The following is an 18477-nucleotide window of genomic DNA, read 5'->3' as shown; positions in this document are numbered from 1 at the left end:
TTCAGAATTTGCGACTATGCAGTTTTGTAGCGCATTCAATTTTCTTTTGTCTAATGAAGTGCAAGTTTCAAAAATTCAACACCAGATTTTGTAAATTGCACTTTTTATATAAAAACACCGCAAAAGCAGTCTCAAAAAAAAAAATTCTCAAAAATCAACGATATTTTTAGCCGATTGAAACTTGCACCTCATTAGATTAAACTTGAATGGGCTACAAAACGCCATACTCGAAAATTTTCTAGAATTTCTGAATAAAATGTTGAAAATTTTTATGAGCATTTTTGGAATTTTTACGAACTTTATTTGAAGTGTGAAACTTTGATTTATATGGTTTATATTGTAGAATTTAACGGTAGAAGTTTTAATTTATATTTCGCATTTTTCCTACATTTAGTCAATGAAATTCTTTGAACTAAATAAATTGCGGCGCCTCAAGTGATCCAAGTGCCTGGGCGCATGCATTCCACTACATTGAAAATGAAATAAATTTTAATAAAATCACTTGAAAGCCACAAAAAGGCTGACAGACAACGAAAATCGGATGCGCACAATTAAGTTCTGTCGCCAGTGGCGCCAAAGTCCAATATTCTATTTGCTTACAAAGAATTTTATCACTTGTGGTGTATGGTGAGAAGAAGACGTAGGACGTAGCACGTAGCAATTAAATTCGGTTGCCATACCACGTGCGAAGCAATGAACCGAAGCAGTGTTGCCGTTTTGGTAGAATTCGACCAAATTTTGTAGAATATTTTACAAAATTTTTAATTTTTTTAATTTTTAATTTTCTGAAGTGGGAAAATTTCCAATATTCAGATATAAAATTCATGAAAATGTTCTTTGCCGTACTATTCTCAATAACACAAATATTTAGAATTTTAATATTCTGATATATAAATAAACCAGGTGAAAACCCGGATTATTCGATTGTAAAAATTCGTTTTACTCGATATTCAAAAAATCAGGATTTCCAAAAACCACATAAAAATATTTAAAAAACAAGTAATTCTTAGCAAAAAAAAACCGACCTGAAAAAAAATATATATACATATATATATTTCATTATCCAATGATCGGATCTAAACCAAATTAGTATGGGACCACCTCTGAGACACTACTTTGCAAAAAGAATTATCGAAATCAGTTGACGTGGTCCAAAGTTATGCGGTAATATACATATAAAAAAATATATATATATTCCGACGAACTGATAACCTCCTCTTTTTTTGGATGTCGGTTAAAAACCGATTGAAACCGGTTTGAAAAAACGTGGTCAATGAACCTAAGTACACCCCTTTTCTGTTAATCAGTTCTGGTCGGTTTTTAAATTGGTCCACATTACTTTTCAAGGTAGCAGTTGGTATCAATTTTGGCCAGGAGCAGCGCTTCATCAAAAAACGAGCTCTCGCTTCTAGTCAAACCGGGTGCGTTATAGCCCAATGCCTAAATATGTAAGTCGGAAAAATGCGTTTCTAAGTTCAAAATCTGATTTATAATAATTTCAGGCAGAAATAATTTTCCCGAATAGTTCGCGAGAATCTAAATCCGCTGAGAGAAAGCGGGATGATTTAGAATTGGGCTGATTGTCAATCTTGCTTTTGCCACCATTTATGAAACTTTTGGTAGAACTCTGGTAGATTTTGTGTGACCATTTTGGTAGAAAAATATTTTGAATGCGACAACACTGAACTGAAGTTGAACTTCTGCTGTGGAAGTGATATATGAACACAAACAATCTGAGGACTTGTTAAGAAAAATCATCATTCCATCTTAATTGGATTAATTCATTGACATTAACTTAGCAGGTAGGCTAAATAAAACTAATCCAGAAATCAATTTATTTTAAATGTACATGGTTTACGAATAAATCACAGCATATTAGCAGCATCTCAGTACATCGCTGCTAAAATCTTTACACCTAAACGTCTTGAAAAGGCGAGGCAGAAGCATAAAAAATTCTCCAACGTCTCATCCTCTACAAGGCAGGAAGTTTAATTGGGGTTACCATGTATACCGACCACAGTCAAGTTTTTGTGTCACGACAAATGGCCAGTCAGCAATAGCACAAGTTGTCTGCAATCCCATCTGCTCAATGACAGCACACACCTATTTAGCTAAACCTTCTAAGGCTGAGAGCAACATGAGTTTTACTTTTCTGCATGCTGCAGGCCATCGAAGCCTTTCATCGATCACCCACTTTCTGACGGCAGCTTCGATGGCCGACGATGAGAGAGTTATATCTGGACTTAGTTTTTTTTTTTGGATTTCCACCTACATTAATATTGAGAGGAACTAAAGGAATGTAACATGCAGCAATTTAAGGTTAGAACTTAGACTAAGGCTAATAGCCTATTTCCACCAAAGGCTTAACTGCAGTTAAGAGCTCAGAAAAGTTCAAGTAATTCCAACATGGGTTGATCGGAAAGGTTTTTTTTTTCTTAAGTACTGCTTTTTTCCTTTCGTTTGCTTCCTCCTAATAGGTGGAATCATCGCCTTCGTTTTTCATACGTCATAAACTGCAGTTAAGGCTTGGTGGAAATCAATTATAAGACAAGTGCAAAAGTACCACGATTACGAATAACACTAAGACGACGATGAATACGAAGTCATGAAGGCGATAACGATAACGATCACGAAGACGAAAACGAAAACGAAGATTAAGCGGACGAAGGCAAAGGCGAATAAGATGATGAATACGAAGTACGACGAAGAATACGAACATGAAGAGGATGAAAAATAAGAAGGCGGAGCGCGAATGCGAAGACGAATATAAGGACTAAGGCTAAAGCTAAGAAGAAGACTATGATGAAGAGGGCACGAATACGAAATCAAATACGAAGGCGATTACGATGTCGTATAGTAAGACGAAACAATACTGAGTGCTGTTTTATGCAGACGTTGTTTTTTGTTAGCTCCGACAAGAATAAAACTACGACGAATACGTATACTTATAATAGAACTTAAGCAAGCTAATATTAAGAATAATAGAAATTGTCTGAAGTATGAGAAGAATTGGAAATGAATCGAACGAGGTTTCACCTCCGAAATGTGTTGCCCAGGCGCAATCTTTTCCAACTATGAACTTCACGTAATAGAAACTGGCACGCGATCTCCTACAATCGCGCGGTCATATTCCGCGAATTTAATGAGCAGTGAATATCTCAGCTTCGACGGCTTTCATGTTCTTAGGGAAACTCTAACGGACAGCGGATTCGCCGTATCATATTTTACGGGAGACAATAAAAGTATTCCCTAGATGGAGGTAGAAATTTAGCTATACCTTTCGGAGGTACATTTCTGTCTATCTCTTTTCAAGGCGCTACGGGGAGTTGATATGCAATATTTTGCCCTACTATTCAGTTACTGATTTTTTTTTTAGCATATTCACTCAACCACATAATAAATTCTAGCTGTTGCTATACAATTGTCAATCGCACTTGTCAAAGTGCCAAATATTTACTTAGTTGTTATCACTTTTACTATGGAATCAATGAAACGTGTGACTTGACTATTAAATAAGTCTATTATTTGTGTGTACTTATGTACATGCGTATGTCCACTGTATATGCGCAAATGCGATTTTCTGTAAGCTTGCTTCGTCAATTCATTTTTGCCGCACTTGCCTTTTTATTCTGAATTGTGTTCCTTCAGTTTAACAAAATTTTCGCATTGCATTTTTTATTTATTTGATTTCGTTGGGAATGCACTCAACCTGCAAAGATCGAACATTGATTGAGCTGTGGTACGTGTTTAAATTCACAAAGAAGAAGAAAGAGAGTATACAAAAATTGGTTTTGACTTTTTGATAACCCATCAATGAATGATTCAAGTCAATTGCATATGCACAAAATGATTTTTAGACACATCACAGTTAGAAGATTTAAAGCAAAGTTTTCGGCTTGAGTACTGGGCATACTTATGTAGATGGAGCTGAATATATGAGTTAGTTGCATTACCGTTTTTTTTTTGCTCTTTTTTGATTTTAAGCGCTTATCCAGGCTGCTTTCTAGCCGTTTGCAATTGCCTTGCAAAAAACTTACGATTCTAAGATGTATGGCGAGCTTTGTTTTGTGGTACGGTCTAATGGACATATATTAGGGTGGTTCATAAAAATCTCAACATCAGGGGCACACCTTTCTTTTATTCCATGTACGAAATAAACACATCCACGAAAATTTCAAATTTTTTTTTTATTGAAATCGTAAAAATTCTAAAAAATTTTTGCTTTTACCAGCTATAACTCGAGTTTATGAATTTAACTAAATAAGTTTCGCTAATATTTCAAAATTTATCAGATGTCAAGTCAAAATTTTGTAAAATTTTTGCGATTAAAAAAAAAAATAAAATTTTTCCAAATCCTGGTAGCGAACTGAAATTTTTGTCTAAGCCTTAATTTTATACGTAGAAATATGCTTTTAGAGATTTTCCTAAAAGTTCTAATAAATCATGAAATAGCTCAGAACACACATTTCTGGAAAATTCGCAATTAAGGCATTTTAAGTGCACAACGACGGCTTGTTACTTTCCATAAAGTCCAATTTTACAACGAAGGGAGTAAACAAGAAGTATCAGTCCTTTAAAATAATGTCAAAAATCAGTTTTGTTGTGTCCCGTAGGATAAACTAGTAACTAGTCAACGGGGCGTATTAGTAATTCATCAGTTGACTAAGATTGGATATTCTCCTTCGTTAAGTGAAGAGTATTTTCACAAATTCACAAACGAAACAAAAAACAAGTAATTTTTAGCAAAAAAAAACCTACTTAAAAAAAATATATATATCTCTATATATATCATGATCCAATGATCGGATCTAAACCAGACCCTACCTTTCCGATGCAAAAAGAATTATGGAAATCGGTTGACGTGGTCCAAAGTAACATACATAAAAAAAAAAAAAAAAAAAAAAAATATTCCGAAAAACTAAAAACCTCCTCATTTTTTGGAAGTCGGTTAAAAAATGCTTTGAAACTTAGCTTAGTAAAATAAATGTGCAAAATCATGCATGTAACGGTAGTTTGCAAAAATATATAGACTGCGATAAAACAAGATAATAAATTTTTGAAAAATTGGCGTAAACCCGCCCACTTATGATTACATATGTATGTAGATCTCAGTAACCGATCCACCAATTTCTCCAAAAACTTGACACAGTTGTTTACCTTGGTACAACATATTCAAAAAATCGGACATCCCATATAACGGTAATTTATAGAAATACGAAATCTTCGACAAAACTGTAACTTTTGAAGCTAATTTACTCAAAATTTATATGTTTGCAATAATTCTTTAGCAAAAAATACGAGTATAACAAATTTTTGGAAAGTGGGCGTGAAATCACTTTTATTAATTTGTTATTTTTTATTAACAATGGCTTCGTTTAAAAGAAGAGGCCTAGCTTTGAATTAACGTATGTATGTATGTATGAATGTATGTACATTATGTTGAGCTAATAAGCATGTCGGATACAATCTCGAAATAATTTTTTTTTTTTATTTACGTATTGCATTCGCGTAATAGTATTTGCCATATACCAAATGCATGCTTGGAGCACATTGACTTTGAACAAATGCGCTGAATTGAATTTATTTTTAGACATGCAACGCAGCTAAAAAGACGCTGAAAAATAAGGAAACGAATAAAAATAGAAAAATAATTAAGAGCAAAATATAAAGCTAAGCTGATAATATGTATGTATATGTACTCGTATTACTGAGTTTATTTTTAATCGCAACGAATTTTGAAATTATAGAAAAGCCAGTCAGCGACACAAGCAGCAAAATGATAAGAAAACTAATGCGACTTTAATTTAAATTAAGTTTAATTAAACAAAAATGCAAATCCGGAGTAAAATTTTTATGAGATTTTAAAATTTCGAAAAATAAAAAACAATTACGGATAGTCAAAGAGAATTTGTGCTCAATCGAATTAATAGCACTGTGAGACAAATGGTAGGGGTCAGTGATCGGGAAGGGTTCAAACTACCGGGGAAAGTTATATCGGTCAAAAACAAGTTATACGTGGCCCGGCGTTTCGCTGGGTCACGTCTAGGAATCGAGATATATCGATTTGAAATTAGTAACTATCATTATGGGGGAAATTGTCACCTTTGGTGGTCTTTTTTTTTGACATAACTCGAGAACCACTAGTCCGATTTTGCTCAAACAAATTTAAAAAAATTAAAAATTACAATTCCTTTAATCTGTTAATATAACGTTTTTCTATATACTCAACAGTTTTGCCGGTAAAAATAAATGTATGAAGAAAAAAAAATTATTTTTGCCTAAAAATTCAAATTTTTTTTTTAATTCATAAAAAATCCGGGCCGCGTATAACTTGTTTTTGACCGATATAACATTTCCCGTTGGTTTCATCCCATCCCGATTTTGACTGTCGCATAGTGTAGTTATCGAGTCAATAAAGTTTAGACGACTAGACATATACATTTGATTTTTACATGCGATATAATGGCCAATTTCCACCAAGGCTAAATTGCAGTTAAGAGCTCAGGATACATAAGTACAGTAGTTTTAACAAGAGGTGATTGGCACGTTTTATTTCTTAATTTTTGCCCTTTTTCTTTCGTTTGCTTATTCTTAATATGAGTAACTGCTTTTACCAATAGGCATTAACTGCAGTTCAGGCTTTGTGGAAATAAACTATAAAGATATAAAGCAATGATAGCCATCTATTTCTTCCAAAAATAAATGTCTACAAAAAAAAAAAACAACAACAATAAAACTTTCTAAAGTCGCACTACATGAAAGCGGCGTGGAATTCTCCCGCCGTTGTCTTTATTGGCTGGTTTTCTATATATGTAAATTTCTTATTTTTCTTTAGTATGCAATACTTTATTTAACTGATAGTGTCTACTCGCCCCCTATCACTTTGACTTCTACTGATGTAAACAAACAATTGAATTTTTAATTATAGAAAAAAAAAACATGGCAATTAACCTAGCAAACGAAAAACTTAGCTTGGCTTGTGTGAGCGTTACTCTGTACTCTGGCAAAGGCCAGAGGCAAAAGCAAAGAGTCTTGGCTTCGGCCAAGCAATTTTTTTTTCGAAATTTCCTTGCAAAAACACTTTAATCTTAGGGTTGTACGGTTGAGTTTTCTTTGTTTGCTTGCAAGGTGGTACGGTGTAATGCACAGGTAGATATTTAGTTCAGTAGCAAGCTAGTTTTAGTGAGGTTCAAGCGCGACCAGTGTTGTAACGCAGGAACCGAGAACACATTGCAGTTTTGGTTTAGTTCTGCACGAGAACAAAATGTAATGTAACAAAATAGCCAAACGGGAACAAAAGTATTGAGAGCACTTTCAACGGGAGCATCGTTGAGATCGTTTACCATTAGGGTGAGCTGTGCATTTATGGAAAAAAATTTCATTTTCTGTTCAAGAAAATTTCGTGTCTTAAGTCTTTCGTTGACTTTATTTGCATAACTATGTTTCAGTGCTTTTTTGATTTTTTTTTAATATTCAAATATTTCAAACTAATGTTACGCTATGTGTAAAATTTTGTGCTCGCTTCCTTTCTTCGCGAATAGTTCTGAGAAGATTTGTTCCCGTTTCGTTTCTCTGTCAGAAAGTTGCTTTTGTTCCCAAATTGCCCTCCGAGAGAAAGTTCCTTAGACTTTTGTTCCCGGTTTGTTCTTTGCCAAAATGTTGCAGAGACTTTTGTTTTCTTAGAAATGTTTCCGAAAGTATTGTTCGCATTTTGTTCTCTTTGGAAACGTTCTACAGGGTTTTTTGTGTTCTTATATAATTCTCATTGACAACGTTTTTGCTCATTTCTACGAGCAAAATCGTAACATTATCCATAGCAAAGCGCCCATAAAATACATACATACATATGTATAAAAATAAAAAGGCGTATTTTTTTTCGAAACTCCATATAAAAATACACAAAATTTCAAGCTGATCGGAATAAAGGCATTGGGGTTTATTTTGGACCTTTCAGCAGGCTGGAAAAAACAAATAACTTATTTAGAGAGCTCAATTTTTGTGGTTTACTGGGTAATTGCGCAATCGTAAGTCGCTCTCCCAACACTAAGTTATTATATTATTTTGCACACATTGATTAGTGAATGTCTGCCATATAACATATGTACATATGTATGTACATACAAACGGTGGCAAGTAATTAATAATTGTGCGCACAAATAGCAACAGCTTCTCACTTATCAATTGCCCTAAGGAACGCTTAAAAGTCCCTAAAGCTAATAACAATACAATAAAAATTTGCATAAGCAGCGAAATATGGAGCTGAGTGAATTGTGAATTAAAAAAAAAAAAAAAAAAAGGGAAAAAAAAAAATAAAAAAAAATTAAAAAAAAAAAAAAAAATGGAGTGAAAAAAATTTTAAATTAAAAAAAAAAAAAAAAAATGGTGAAGCAATAAATTCTAGAATATTAACAAAAAAACACGATTGTATATGAAAAACGAGCTTAATCAGCACAACAAAAAACATACTCGTGTCCGAATGCAATCGCACTTGTAGCATTTACACACTTTTATAAGTAGTTTCAGCCACGCTGCACGCATGTTTGTAAGTATGTATGTAAATATGTATGGACTCGTAGACATATCATTGTTGAAACACATTTTAATGCTTTTTTTTTTGCGCCACACACAATAAATTCTTGCGGGAATAATACGTGAAATAAAAGGTCATCCATTGGACTCGCAAGAAACAAGTGTAAATTTTGAGATAATTATTGTATTTATTGTGCTTTCAGGCGCTTTCACTTATTTATTTAGTCATACATACATAAAATAACACAGCAATATTTGAAAAAAAACGCAGAGCCGCTATCAACAAAGCATTTTTCAAAAGTGTCCGCTACTAAATACATAAGTACATATGTATGTATGTGAGTTTTTTATTGTTTCTTGAACTACCAGCAACACTCCACTCCCCTTTTAATGGTACAAAAATCTCAGCATAATATTGTTACATAAATTAATTGGTGTTAAGTGATTTAGATGATGTGATCTGGCGCCTCTGATAATTCGGCAATTGCTAAGAATACATAAATAAATACTTACATACTATGACACATGTCTGAATTTACGTACATATGTATGTATGTATATGGGGCGTTCCATACCAAAATGGACGGAGTTCACACTTTATGTGTTTGATTTATTTAAAATTTTTGGGATAGATGGACAAGCTTAAATAATAAATAAATATGAAATTTGAGCTTGATTAATACATTTTTAAAAACTTTACAGCACAAAAACAAAAATAAATCGATTTAACAGTTTTCCAAATATCTTGAGAACGGAGCGAGGAAAAATTTAAAAAAAATCACACATCAAAATTCTCAATAAAAGGAAATATTAAAAAAATACATTTTCTTGAAAATATACCATCTCAAAAAAAATTTAAAAATATCGCAATGGTAGCTCTGAGCATATATTTAAGTATAGCATTACGGTGTGCACTCTACAATAATTTGAGTTATGCATTTTTTTCTTCACCGAAGTTGAGTAAAATGAGTACATTACAAATTTACAAATTTTTAAATTTTTTTTTAGAATTTATATGAGTATGTAATTTTATAGCCCATTAAATTTTAGTAAAGTGCAAGTTTTAAGCGATTGCAAAACTGGCGGTATTTTTTTAAATTTTCTTTGAAAACGGTTTTGTGCATTTTCTTCCATAAGAAAATAAATGCAAAAAGCCGTCAGCATAAAAAATATTAAAAATCAACGCAATTTTGCAACGACTGCTTGAAACCAGTGTTGCCGTTGAGAATTTTCAGAAAGTCGCAAAAAAGAGGTCATTGACGGAAGAAAGGGTCACCATATTATTTTTGCTATTCTTTACTAGTAAAAGAATAAATCTGTTGAATTTAAAAAGAAACTAGCGGGACAAGCTTTGCACAAAACAGGGTTGCAAACATACACACACAAATCTAGTTGCTGCAAGGAGAAGAAATGCATTTCCTTTAAAAGTTTTAAGTGTTGCATTTTTTCGTACTTACAGGAGGAAATATTTTTTATAGCATGGTTCTGTTAACATTTCCTAAAAAAAAATCTCTGAAAAGGGGCAAAAGTTGTATATACTTTTGGAAAACGGAAATTTGTCAAGTTAAAGAAATTTAGCAAGTTATCGATATTTATTGAATTATCATTAACGAAATTTATCGAGCTATCGCAATGCATCGAGTTCTTTCAACTTACGGAGTTATCGATAATTATTGATCTACTGAAATTGGTCAATTGTTGATGCAATTTTCAAAATATATCGATTTATCAAAATTTCAAGGTTTATCGAAATATAAGTTTATCGAGTTATCCCTGCTTATCGGATTTTATCGTGTTAACAGAGTGTAACGAGTTATAGAAATTTTTCAATAGCATTCGAAAAATATGGAGCTGTTAAAATTAAAAATTTATAAAGGTATCCAAAGGTATATATGTATTTACATTTTTGAGTTATCGAAATTTATCGTGCTCTTGAATTTTACAGTTATCGAAATTTATCGAATTTTGTTGAGTTATCAGATTTTAGTGTTTTTAAAATTGATCGCATTATCGATATGTATCAAATCATTAAAATGATCGATAAACTGGAATGTATCGGGTCAATTCCAAGTCCTGCCAAAGTCCTCCAAAGATCTTCAAAGATATAAAAAATTGTAGTCACGTTTGAGTTCCAAAGCAGAAGATTTTCCGTTAAGTTACTTTGTACCTTATAAGTTTAGACGTGTTAAGTTAGAAAAACTCACCAAAGACTCTTAAAATTAAAATTTAAAATTAGAAAAACGGTCGAATTTCGACAGTAACTGGCACTCTAGTAAAGTATAATTTTACTATCTCAAAGTCGCTTTAAGGTCCACTCATTTTAAAATAATTTCGTTTATTTAATTTGATTAAATTTACTCACCTGCTTCAATGCTGCATATAGCGAGTAATCGCAGCAACAACAACACTATACATATACTCGCATTACTCAGTCCGCTGCCGTGCCGCCAAGTGGATATGTGCGTTGTTGTTGTTGTTATTGTTGTTGTGTGTGGAAGTTTCATCTTAATTTCAAATTTGTTGCAATTATTAAACAATTTATATTTATAACTAAGACTATGCACTACGCAAGCAATCGTATCTACTACTTGCTGCTGCGTCACTTTCTCACTTTCTTAGCACTTTATTATTACTTTGTTTGTGGTTTGCCATGCATACACGTACAAACAAGCAACGATATATCACATCTTAAAACCACTGAGATCTGTAAATTGAATAGAAATTTCATTTACATACATAAATTTTAATTAAAGCACTTTCAAATGCTACAACAACAACAATTAAAAACACTGTTAAACACTAAAATAATGAAATTTGTATGCATTTCAGTGCGTCGAAAAATTAAAAACATTATTTTCGTAGAAAAATTTTCTACAAATCAGTTATGCGAGCACTTTTTGGGGATTTTTAAATATGCAATTATTTTTAATCCATTCTTAAACGAAAGTTGCGCGTTTTTAATCGCTTCGCTCCGTACGTGACCAAGTCATTTTAACGACTACTTACATATGTGTAGTATTTGTTTTCAATCAAATTTTGTGTAAACAACAAACAAGAGCAGCAAAAAAATTTTATAATTTTATCACATAATTTTTTTTAATGCTCTCTTCTTTCATTTATGTAGGAGTCCATGTTCGAATGCGCGCGCGTTGATAAAAAAAAAAACTCACATACATACATCCATACGTGGTTATGTACATATGTATGCAACAATTGATTAAACATATCGAGTGGAAAGATATGAAAACAAAAATTGTTGCTTTTCTTGGCGCAAGGATTGTTGTTGGTGTTGCTGTTGTTAATGCTTTTCTTCAAACTAAGCTGGTTTATCTGAAAATAAAAGAAGAGAAACGAAGGGTTTTACTATATTTATTTGTGTACAAACAATGCTTTATCTATAAGAAATTCAAAGTGTAAAAAAAAACATATAAATAATTTACTTATCTTTAAATTGTTTACTATACATATTAAAACACTTTTTTCTTGATCTCAAAATTTCTCTGGCTAATTCTCAATTAATGCTGAGTTTGAAACCGAAAATAGCCGAGCACAGTGTCATGTCCTCATATCACTATTGGGCAAAAATTAGAAAACGACCACTAATTATTAAAATGTGGTATATTTATGCTTTACCTAAACTAACTTTAGAAGGAAGAATTATACAGGGAATGCGGAATCTCGGAGACGATTACGAAGATGAAAATGAATGCGAAGACAAATTTGAAGACAAACACGAAGAGTAGTACGAAGTCGAAGGCAAATTCGAAGACGAACACGAATACAAAAACGATAAAAGAGTCGAATACGAAGACAATTTTAAAGTCGAATACGAGTACTAAATACGAGGACCTCACTTATATAAGAACTAACGCCTTCGTCTTCAAATTTGTCTTCCACTTCGTACTCTTTTTCGTGTTTTTCTTCAAATGTCTCATTGGATTAATATTCGTATTCTTCTACGTATTTGTTTCCGAGGTTCCGCATTCGTCTTCGTATTCTTTTTGGTACTATTAACCTTCGAAGTAGTTTTCGTATTTGTATATATTCACCTTCGTCACCATGTGTTCGTCTATGTATTTGTATTCGTTTTCGGTTTGGTCTTCATGGTCTTCTCCGTCTTCGATTTCGATTTCGACTTCATATTCAATACCCGAATTCGTATTGATATTTCTATTAGTTTTCGTTTTGGCCCTCATTTGGGTCTTCGTATTCCTCTTAGTCTTTGTCCTTATTCATTTTTGTACTTCTCAGGATATTGTCTAGCCTTTGTATTTTCCTTAGGCTTAGGCGGGAAATAGAGAAAGGGAAAATGAATACACTTCCGTCCCTTTCGTTGGATCGCAGGTGTCACAAAATTTCCGTAGTGATTTTTTGTGTAGTCCACTACCCCACCCCAAGGAATATCAAACAGGTAGTATCATTAGAGCAAAAACACCATTTTCGTGTGTTTTGTTGTTGCTTCTGGTATCTAAAGTGTCGAAAAAAAGTCTATATTCTTTAAATATCATCGTGGGCGATGTGAAATATAAGCCACAGTTAAAATATAAAATTGAATAAAAAATAATCAGCATTTAAGGGTCCTGAGTTTGTTTAATTTGCATAAGCGGTTTGTTTACTATCCGGAAAGACTTTTATTTCGAATTTAAAAACTATCTGGCCAAGTTTAACTGTTGGGAAAAAATAACTGCTATTTACGGTCCCTGCTTAGATACATTAGTGGCATCTAACCCAAATACCCATATTAGCCAATGCCCAATGCCACAGTGACGCTCAAAGGTGAGTGGCTGGACTCAATGGGACTTGCCCTAGCGGAAAGCAAGACCGAGGCTGTTCTTGTCACAGGTAAGAAGATTCGTGAATATGTGTTTCCTTTAACGTTAAAGTAAAGTATCTGGGTATAATATTAGATGCAAGGCTAGGTTTCAAAGAACACTTTATCAATAATGATGCTCAATCCACGTGGTCCCAGAACAGAACAGAAGACCTCTTTTAGCCGGAGTACTGAAGTCGGTATCCCTATATCGTGCGCAAGTTTGGGCAAATGCGCTCGACACTAAGTCCTACAGACGTGGTCTGGCATCCATATACAGAATTTGTGCTCTAAGGGTTTGCTGTGCATTTTGTATAGTATCCGAAGACGCAGCCCTTGTTGTCGCAAGTTTACACCCAATAGATCTCTTGGCTGAGGAGACCAATTTTGAGGTACCTAACTCTAAAAAAGAAAATTTCAAGAAACGATACCCTGGTAAAGTGGCAAATGCGATGGGACGCAAGTAGAAACGGACGTTGGACCCACCGATTAATACCAAAACTCGAACCATGGATAAGCCGCTCTCATGGTGAGGTAAATTTTCATATAACCCAGTTGTTTACAGGTCACGGCTGATTAAGGCTTACCTCACTCGCTTCAAGCTGGAAGCGCTGCCGAAGACGTCGAACATGTATTCGTCTACTGTAATAAGTTCGCCAGAGAGCGGATTTATCTGAGAGATGTCTTTAAAGTCGTGCAGTGCGCTCATCTACTCTTTTGCCAGAGTGCCAGGCCCATTGCTCAATTTGGTGAATACCACTATTGTATAAGTAAAATAAATGCGCACACGCGTCTCAAATTAAGCTTCGAATTAACTTTTGAGTGTATAAAATATAAAAGCAGACTTTGAGTTATTTATGTAAATATGTACATATATGTACACACATAAATAATATGTGTACGTTTGTTAATTTATTGTCATACTTCTACATATGTAGAACGGAAGTTTCTATTTTGGGTGCAGTCATTGTAGCCAACGTTACTATACAAACATTTTTTTTTATTGCAACAAAAATATGGACAAACATTTAGAGCACATATTTATGTATGTACATATGTATGTATATCTAACTAAAGTATGCAAAATGAATATAAGAACTTAATATAATTGAAATCAATTTTAATCGCTTAAATTAACTTCCTTGTAATCAAATTTTTGATATAGGTTTAGGAAAAATACCTCGAGTAATAGGGAATTATTAAGTATCAACCCAACAATAGCTCAAATTTATTTAACTTCTTCTTATAGATTTTTTGATGTTGAGGAAAAAAAAAAACGACTGAAGTGTCTAAAAATTGCAAATATCAAAGATTAAAAAAATAAAAAATTTGGACTTAATTTTTCCGCGTATTAATGAAAATCCATTTCGTCCAACGGGTTCTACTTTGGTACGATGAGTTGCGTAGAAATGAGCGAAAAAAATCCCAATATTCGTGAAGAGGAGAAAAATAGCTTTATACTCATAGATGCCTTTTTCCGTTTCTTTAATAGTTATAAAAAAAATGCGACTTTTCTAGTTAAAAAAAAACACCAACTTCGATTGCGATAATTGACCGAATGTTAAACTATAACCGAATGTTCTGTTCGTCTTTGGCGAAAGTTTTAACTTTCAGTTGCGCAAAAGAAGCGCCCAACTTTTATTATTAAAATTTGTCTCATTCCAATGCTCAGTGGAAAACCGGCATTAGGTGAAAACTTTGAAACCTAACTCTTCAGATAATATGACTAAAGCTATTAACTTTCATTTAATTGCAATATTCCCAAAAAAGAGTATATATGTATTTACAGAGTGTGCACTCATTTAATTTTTTTCTGCGGATATGTGGTATTAAATAAATGTCCACCGCCTGGCAGCTAAACAGAAAGCATATGTACATAGGGATTGTTAACACAAAAGCCTTAAACAAAACCCTAAAAAAAGTCAACCGTAAATATTAGGGTATTCGAATATTCGCCTTTATCCCAACTCCGGTTTTCGAGTTATTCGAAAAATTGCAATGTGAAAAAAAAAACCGGTTGCCACATTTGAAAGTAGTAGATAACCGGATAAACCGGTTTTATTTTACATACTTTTTATACAGTAAAAATGCTTATCTTGGTATGAAGTCATGACCAAAAAATACAATAATACTATTAACAATAAAGTTGGTTTTTATTAAGAAAAGAGCAAGGCAAAATAATTACAAAGTTTTTTATATCGAAACAAATAAAAATCAAAGAAAAGTTTACACTTGATCTTTTTTTAAATACTTTATTGCATTTTTTCTGACTTTTTTCGGTTTTGAGTAGGCGAGTGCTTAGAGGTGCCTACTGTCACTTGGGAGATCCCTGGTTCAATTTCTGCTCCCAGCAACATCAACAGAAGCAGCTGTCGCCCCTCCGCAGACTAACTATAACTAAGGATATAATTTTGAAACTATTTAGAGACTTCCCTTGAACTGCAAAATTTCGAAAAACCTAAAAGTTTTATCAGAGATTAAGATTTGGATGAAATTAAAAAACCGGTTTGTTCGATCAAAAAATCCGGTTTATTCGATATTCGAAAAATCGAGATTTCAAAAAACTCGCATACAGATTGCCAAAAAAAAACAGTAGAAACCGGTTTGTAAAAACCAAGGCAATCACCCTAGTAAATATTCAAGTGCCCTACAAGCGCAAAAACAGTAAAATGGGAAGGTAAACGCCGAAAGCGATCTTATCTACAGATGTATGTATGTAGGAGTGCTTGGACAAACGCACTAAATACATATGTACATACATACACACATACATACATACATGTGTATGTACTAATGAATATACATACATGCCGCCAGGATAAAGGCGTTGACACGAAACCCATTGGGACCACTAAAATTACAAATACACCTACATATGTATATATATACATACGTACTTACATATGTATATCAATATGGAAGAATTTTATGACTTTATGTTAAGACTTTTGCACATTTTACGGTATTACAGCTACACATATATTACGTACAACCCTGCAGTGAAAAATTATCAATTGATAAAAATAGCAGACGTATTCGGAAGTTTGTTTTCTTTAAAGAAGTTTCTATTAAAATTACTTCGATTAGACTTTTTTATGCACTTCATAATCTCTACCCAGCGAACGACGGTAAAGCAGTCGTCGCTTAACCGCTGTCAAAATTAAAACTCAGAAAGGCTCATAATTGCGGCGGCAGCGTTTTTACGCCGCCCTTTTTCGGTTGACTTAAATTTATTTCTATTTTTACCGCCCAGCGGGAATGTTGATTGAGTCTTGATTGTGATAATTTTTATTATTTTCACAAGTTTGCCAATATTTTCATCCATTATTATTTCCAGCAAATCTACATACACGCCAAAGGCGAATTTAATAAGGTGGTGTTACCGGCGAATCTGAATTTTTCGCCGTGGAGGATATTACGTAAAAATGATGAATGTATCATTTGTTAGTGTAATTTTTTACTTATAAACATCACCAGAATATGTTTCCGTACAGTGTTGTTTTTTTTAATGTTTGCAATGTTTTCCGTAATCAATTTTTTCATTAATTTTTAATAGAAATATAGTTCATAGCCACTTAAAACTTGCACAGTATTATACTGAATTTGATGAAGAATGCACTATATTGCTATTAAAAATTAACGAAAAAAATTTATTACGAAAAACGTTGCACATATTAAAAAAAAAAACATTTTACGGAAACATGTCGCACAGGGGTCAAAGTCCAGATTACCCTACGAAAACGTCTTAACCGACTCCAATCGCTACCAAAATTTATACGTGATATCTTCGACTATGGTAATATTGGGTATTAGAGGAAAAAAAAAATCACTTTGAATTTTTTGAGTCTCCATAATCTGCACTTTGCCCCCTGTGCGATACACCTTAACCGTCTCCAACCTGGACCAAAATTTATGTGTGATATCTGCGACCGTGGTATTACCGATTGAGTGAGTGGAACTGAAAAAATCCATTAATTTGATTCTTTAAGAACCACCCTAGTATACATACATGTGCATATGTGCGTACATTCATTGATATATGTATATCCAGAGGTGAAAAAGATAACTTAATGTGAAATTTAAGCGACACACACCTGTAGGTCTTACCCTCAATTTCACAAATTAGAATGCTTGTAGGTATGTACGTACATGCATACTTAGTACATATGAGTATGTACATAGCACATACATACACACACATACAATGCATAAAAAGATAAGAACTTACATGATTCAGTTTGCATTTTTACATGCATATATGTATCTGTATGTTTTATGCACCTTCGGTAGGTGTGTATGTATTTTATCTAAATATGTATACAGGGGCATATTGCCATTCTTAGTTAAAAGGCGAATGAGTTAAAAATGTGTAACAACAAAAACTAACATGTGACAGTGGCACACCTTTCTGAACAAAAAGTAAAAATGGATAACGGTATACCTATACATACATATGTATGTACACACATAGCTATGTACATACATACCTAAATTAGCTTAGATAATTACTTGTATCTTCTCAGTTTTATAAACATTTTCCTTTTTTTAATGCGTAAATATGTACATACATATCGCGTTTTTGTTAGAAGAGGGCCCAATTACGCTTTGACGCTTTTCCTGAAAACTGCGGTTTCCTCAGTTTTTACATTATTGGAAATGATCACCAAAATTCAAAAGCAGAAGACATTTTTATGTTAAATTTACATAAATACTTTCATAAAACTTCAAATTAATGGCAAAGAAATGTACATATGTACATATCGCACCCTAACAGTCACAATTAGAAAAATCTCAAACGTTCAGGAGATGCAAAAAACTGTTGATGCTGTGCAAGCGATGCAAGCAAAACGAAAACTGTCTTGTTAGCGATAGTGATAGGAACTATTTTATGTGAAAAAAATAAATTTTGAAAAATTTCGACTTGTGACTGTTTTTGATTTAGGGTGCGATACGTACTCATGCACGCTTGCGTTTCACTTTCGGAACTTGTGTCATGTATTGTAGTGGAAATTAGCGCGTCACGCTCAATTACATACACTCACACCCGACAGCGAAAATTTATATTAATATTTAAATAGAATTTCTAGTCCAAAATCTGTGGAGTTAAAAAATTTCTACAAAATTTGTACTAATATTTA

At 33.1% G+C, this 18477-nt stretch overlaps 1 protein-coding gene across 1 annotated transcript in view; it reads right to left on the bottom strand.

Moving 5' to 3' along the window:
* Positions 1 to 18477, bottom strand: part of LOC118742067 (vascular endothelial growth factor receptor 1-like) — a 109419-nt gene that overhangs the window by 36630 nt on the left and 54312 nt on the right. Inside the window, exon 2 of the mRNA XM_036474034.1 lies at positions 10892 to 11233. Coding sequence (XP_036329927.1) covers positions 10892 to 11033 — 142 coding nt within the window. The 5' untranslated portion in view covers positions 11034 to 11233. The remainder of the gene's footprint in view (positions 1 to 10891; positions 11234 to 18477) is intronic.

This window comes from Rhagoletis pomonella, unplaced genomic scaffold (assembly GCF_013731165.1).
Source record: "Rhagoletis pomonella isolate Grant_MI unplaced genomic scaffold, Rhpom_1.0 Rhpom_scaffold_00006, whole genome shotgun sequence".
Lineage (NCBI taxonomy): Eukaryota > Metazoa > Arthropoda > Insecta > Diptera > Tephritidae > Rhagoletis > Rhagoletis pomonella.
The sequence above is the reverse complement of the archived record's forward strand: the minus strand, read 5'-3'. Positions and strand labels throughout refer to the sequence as shown.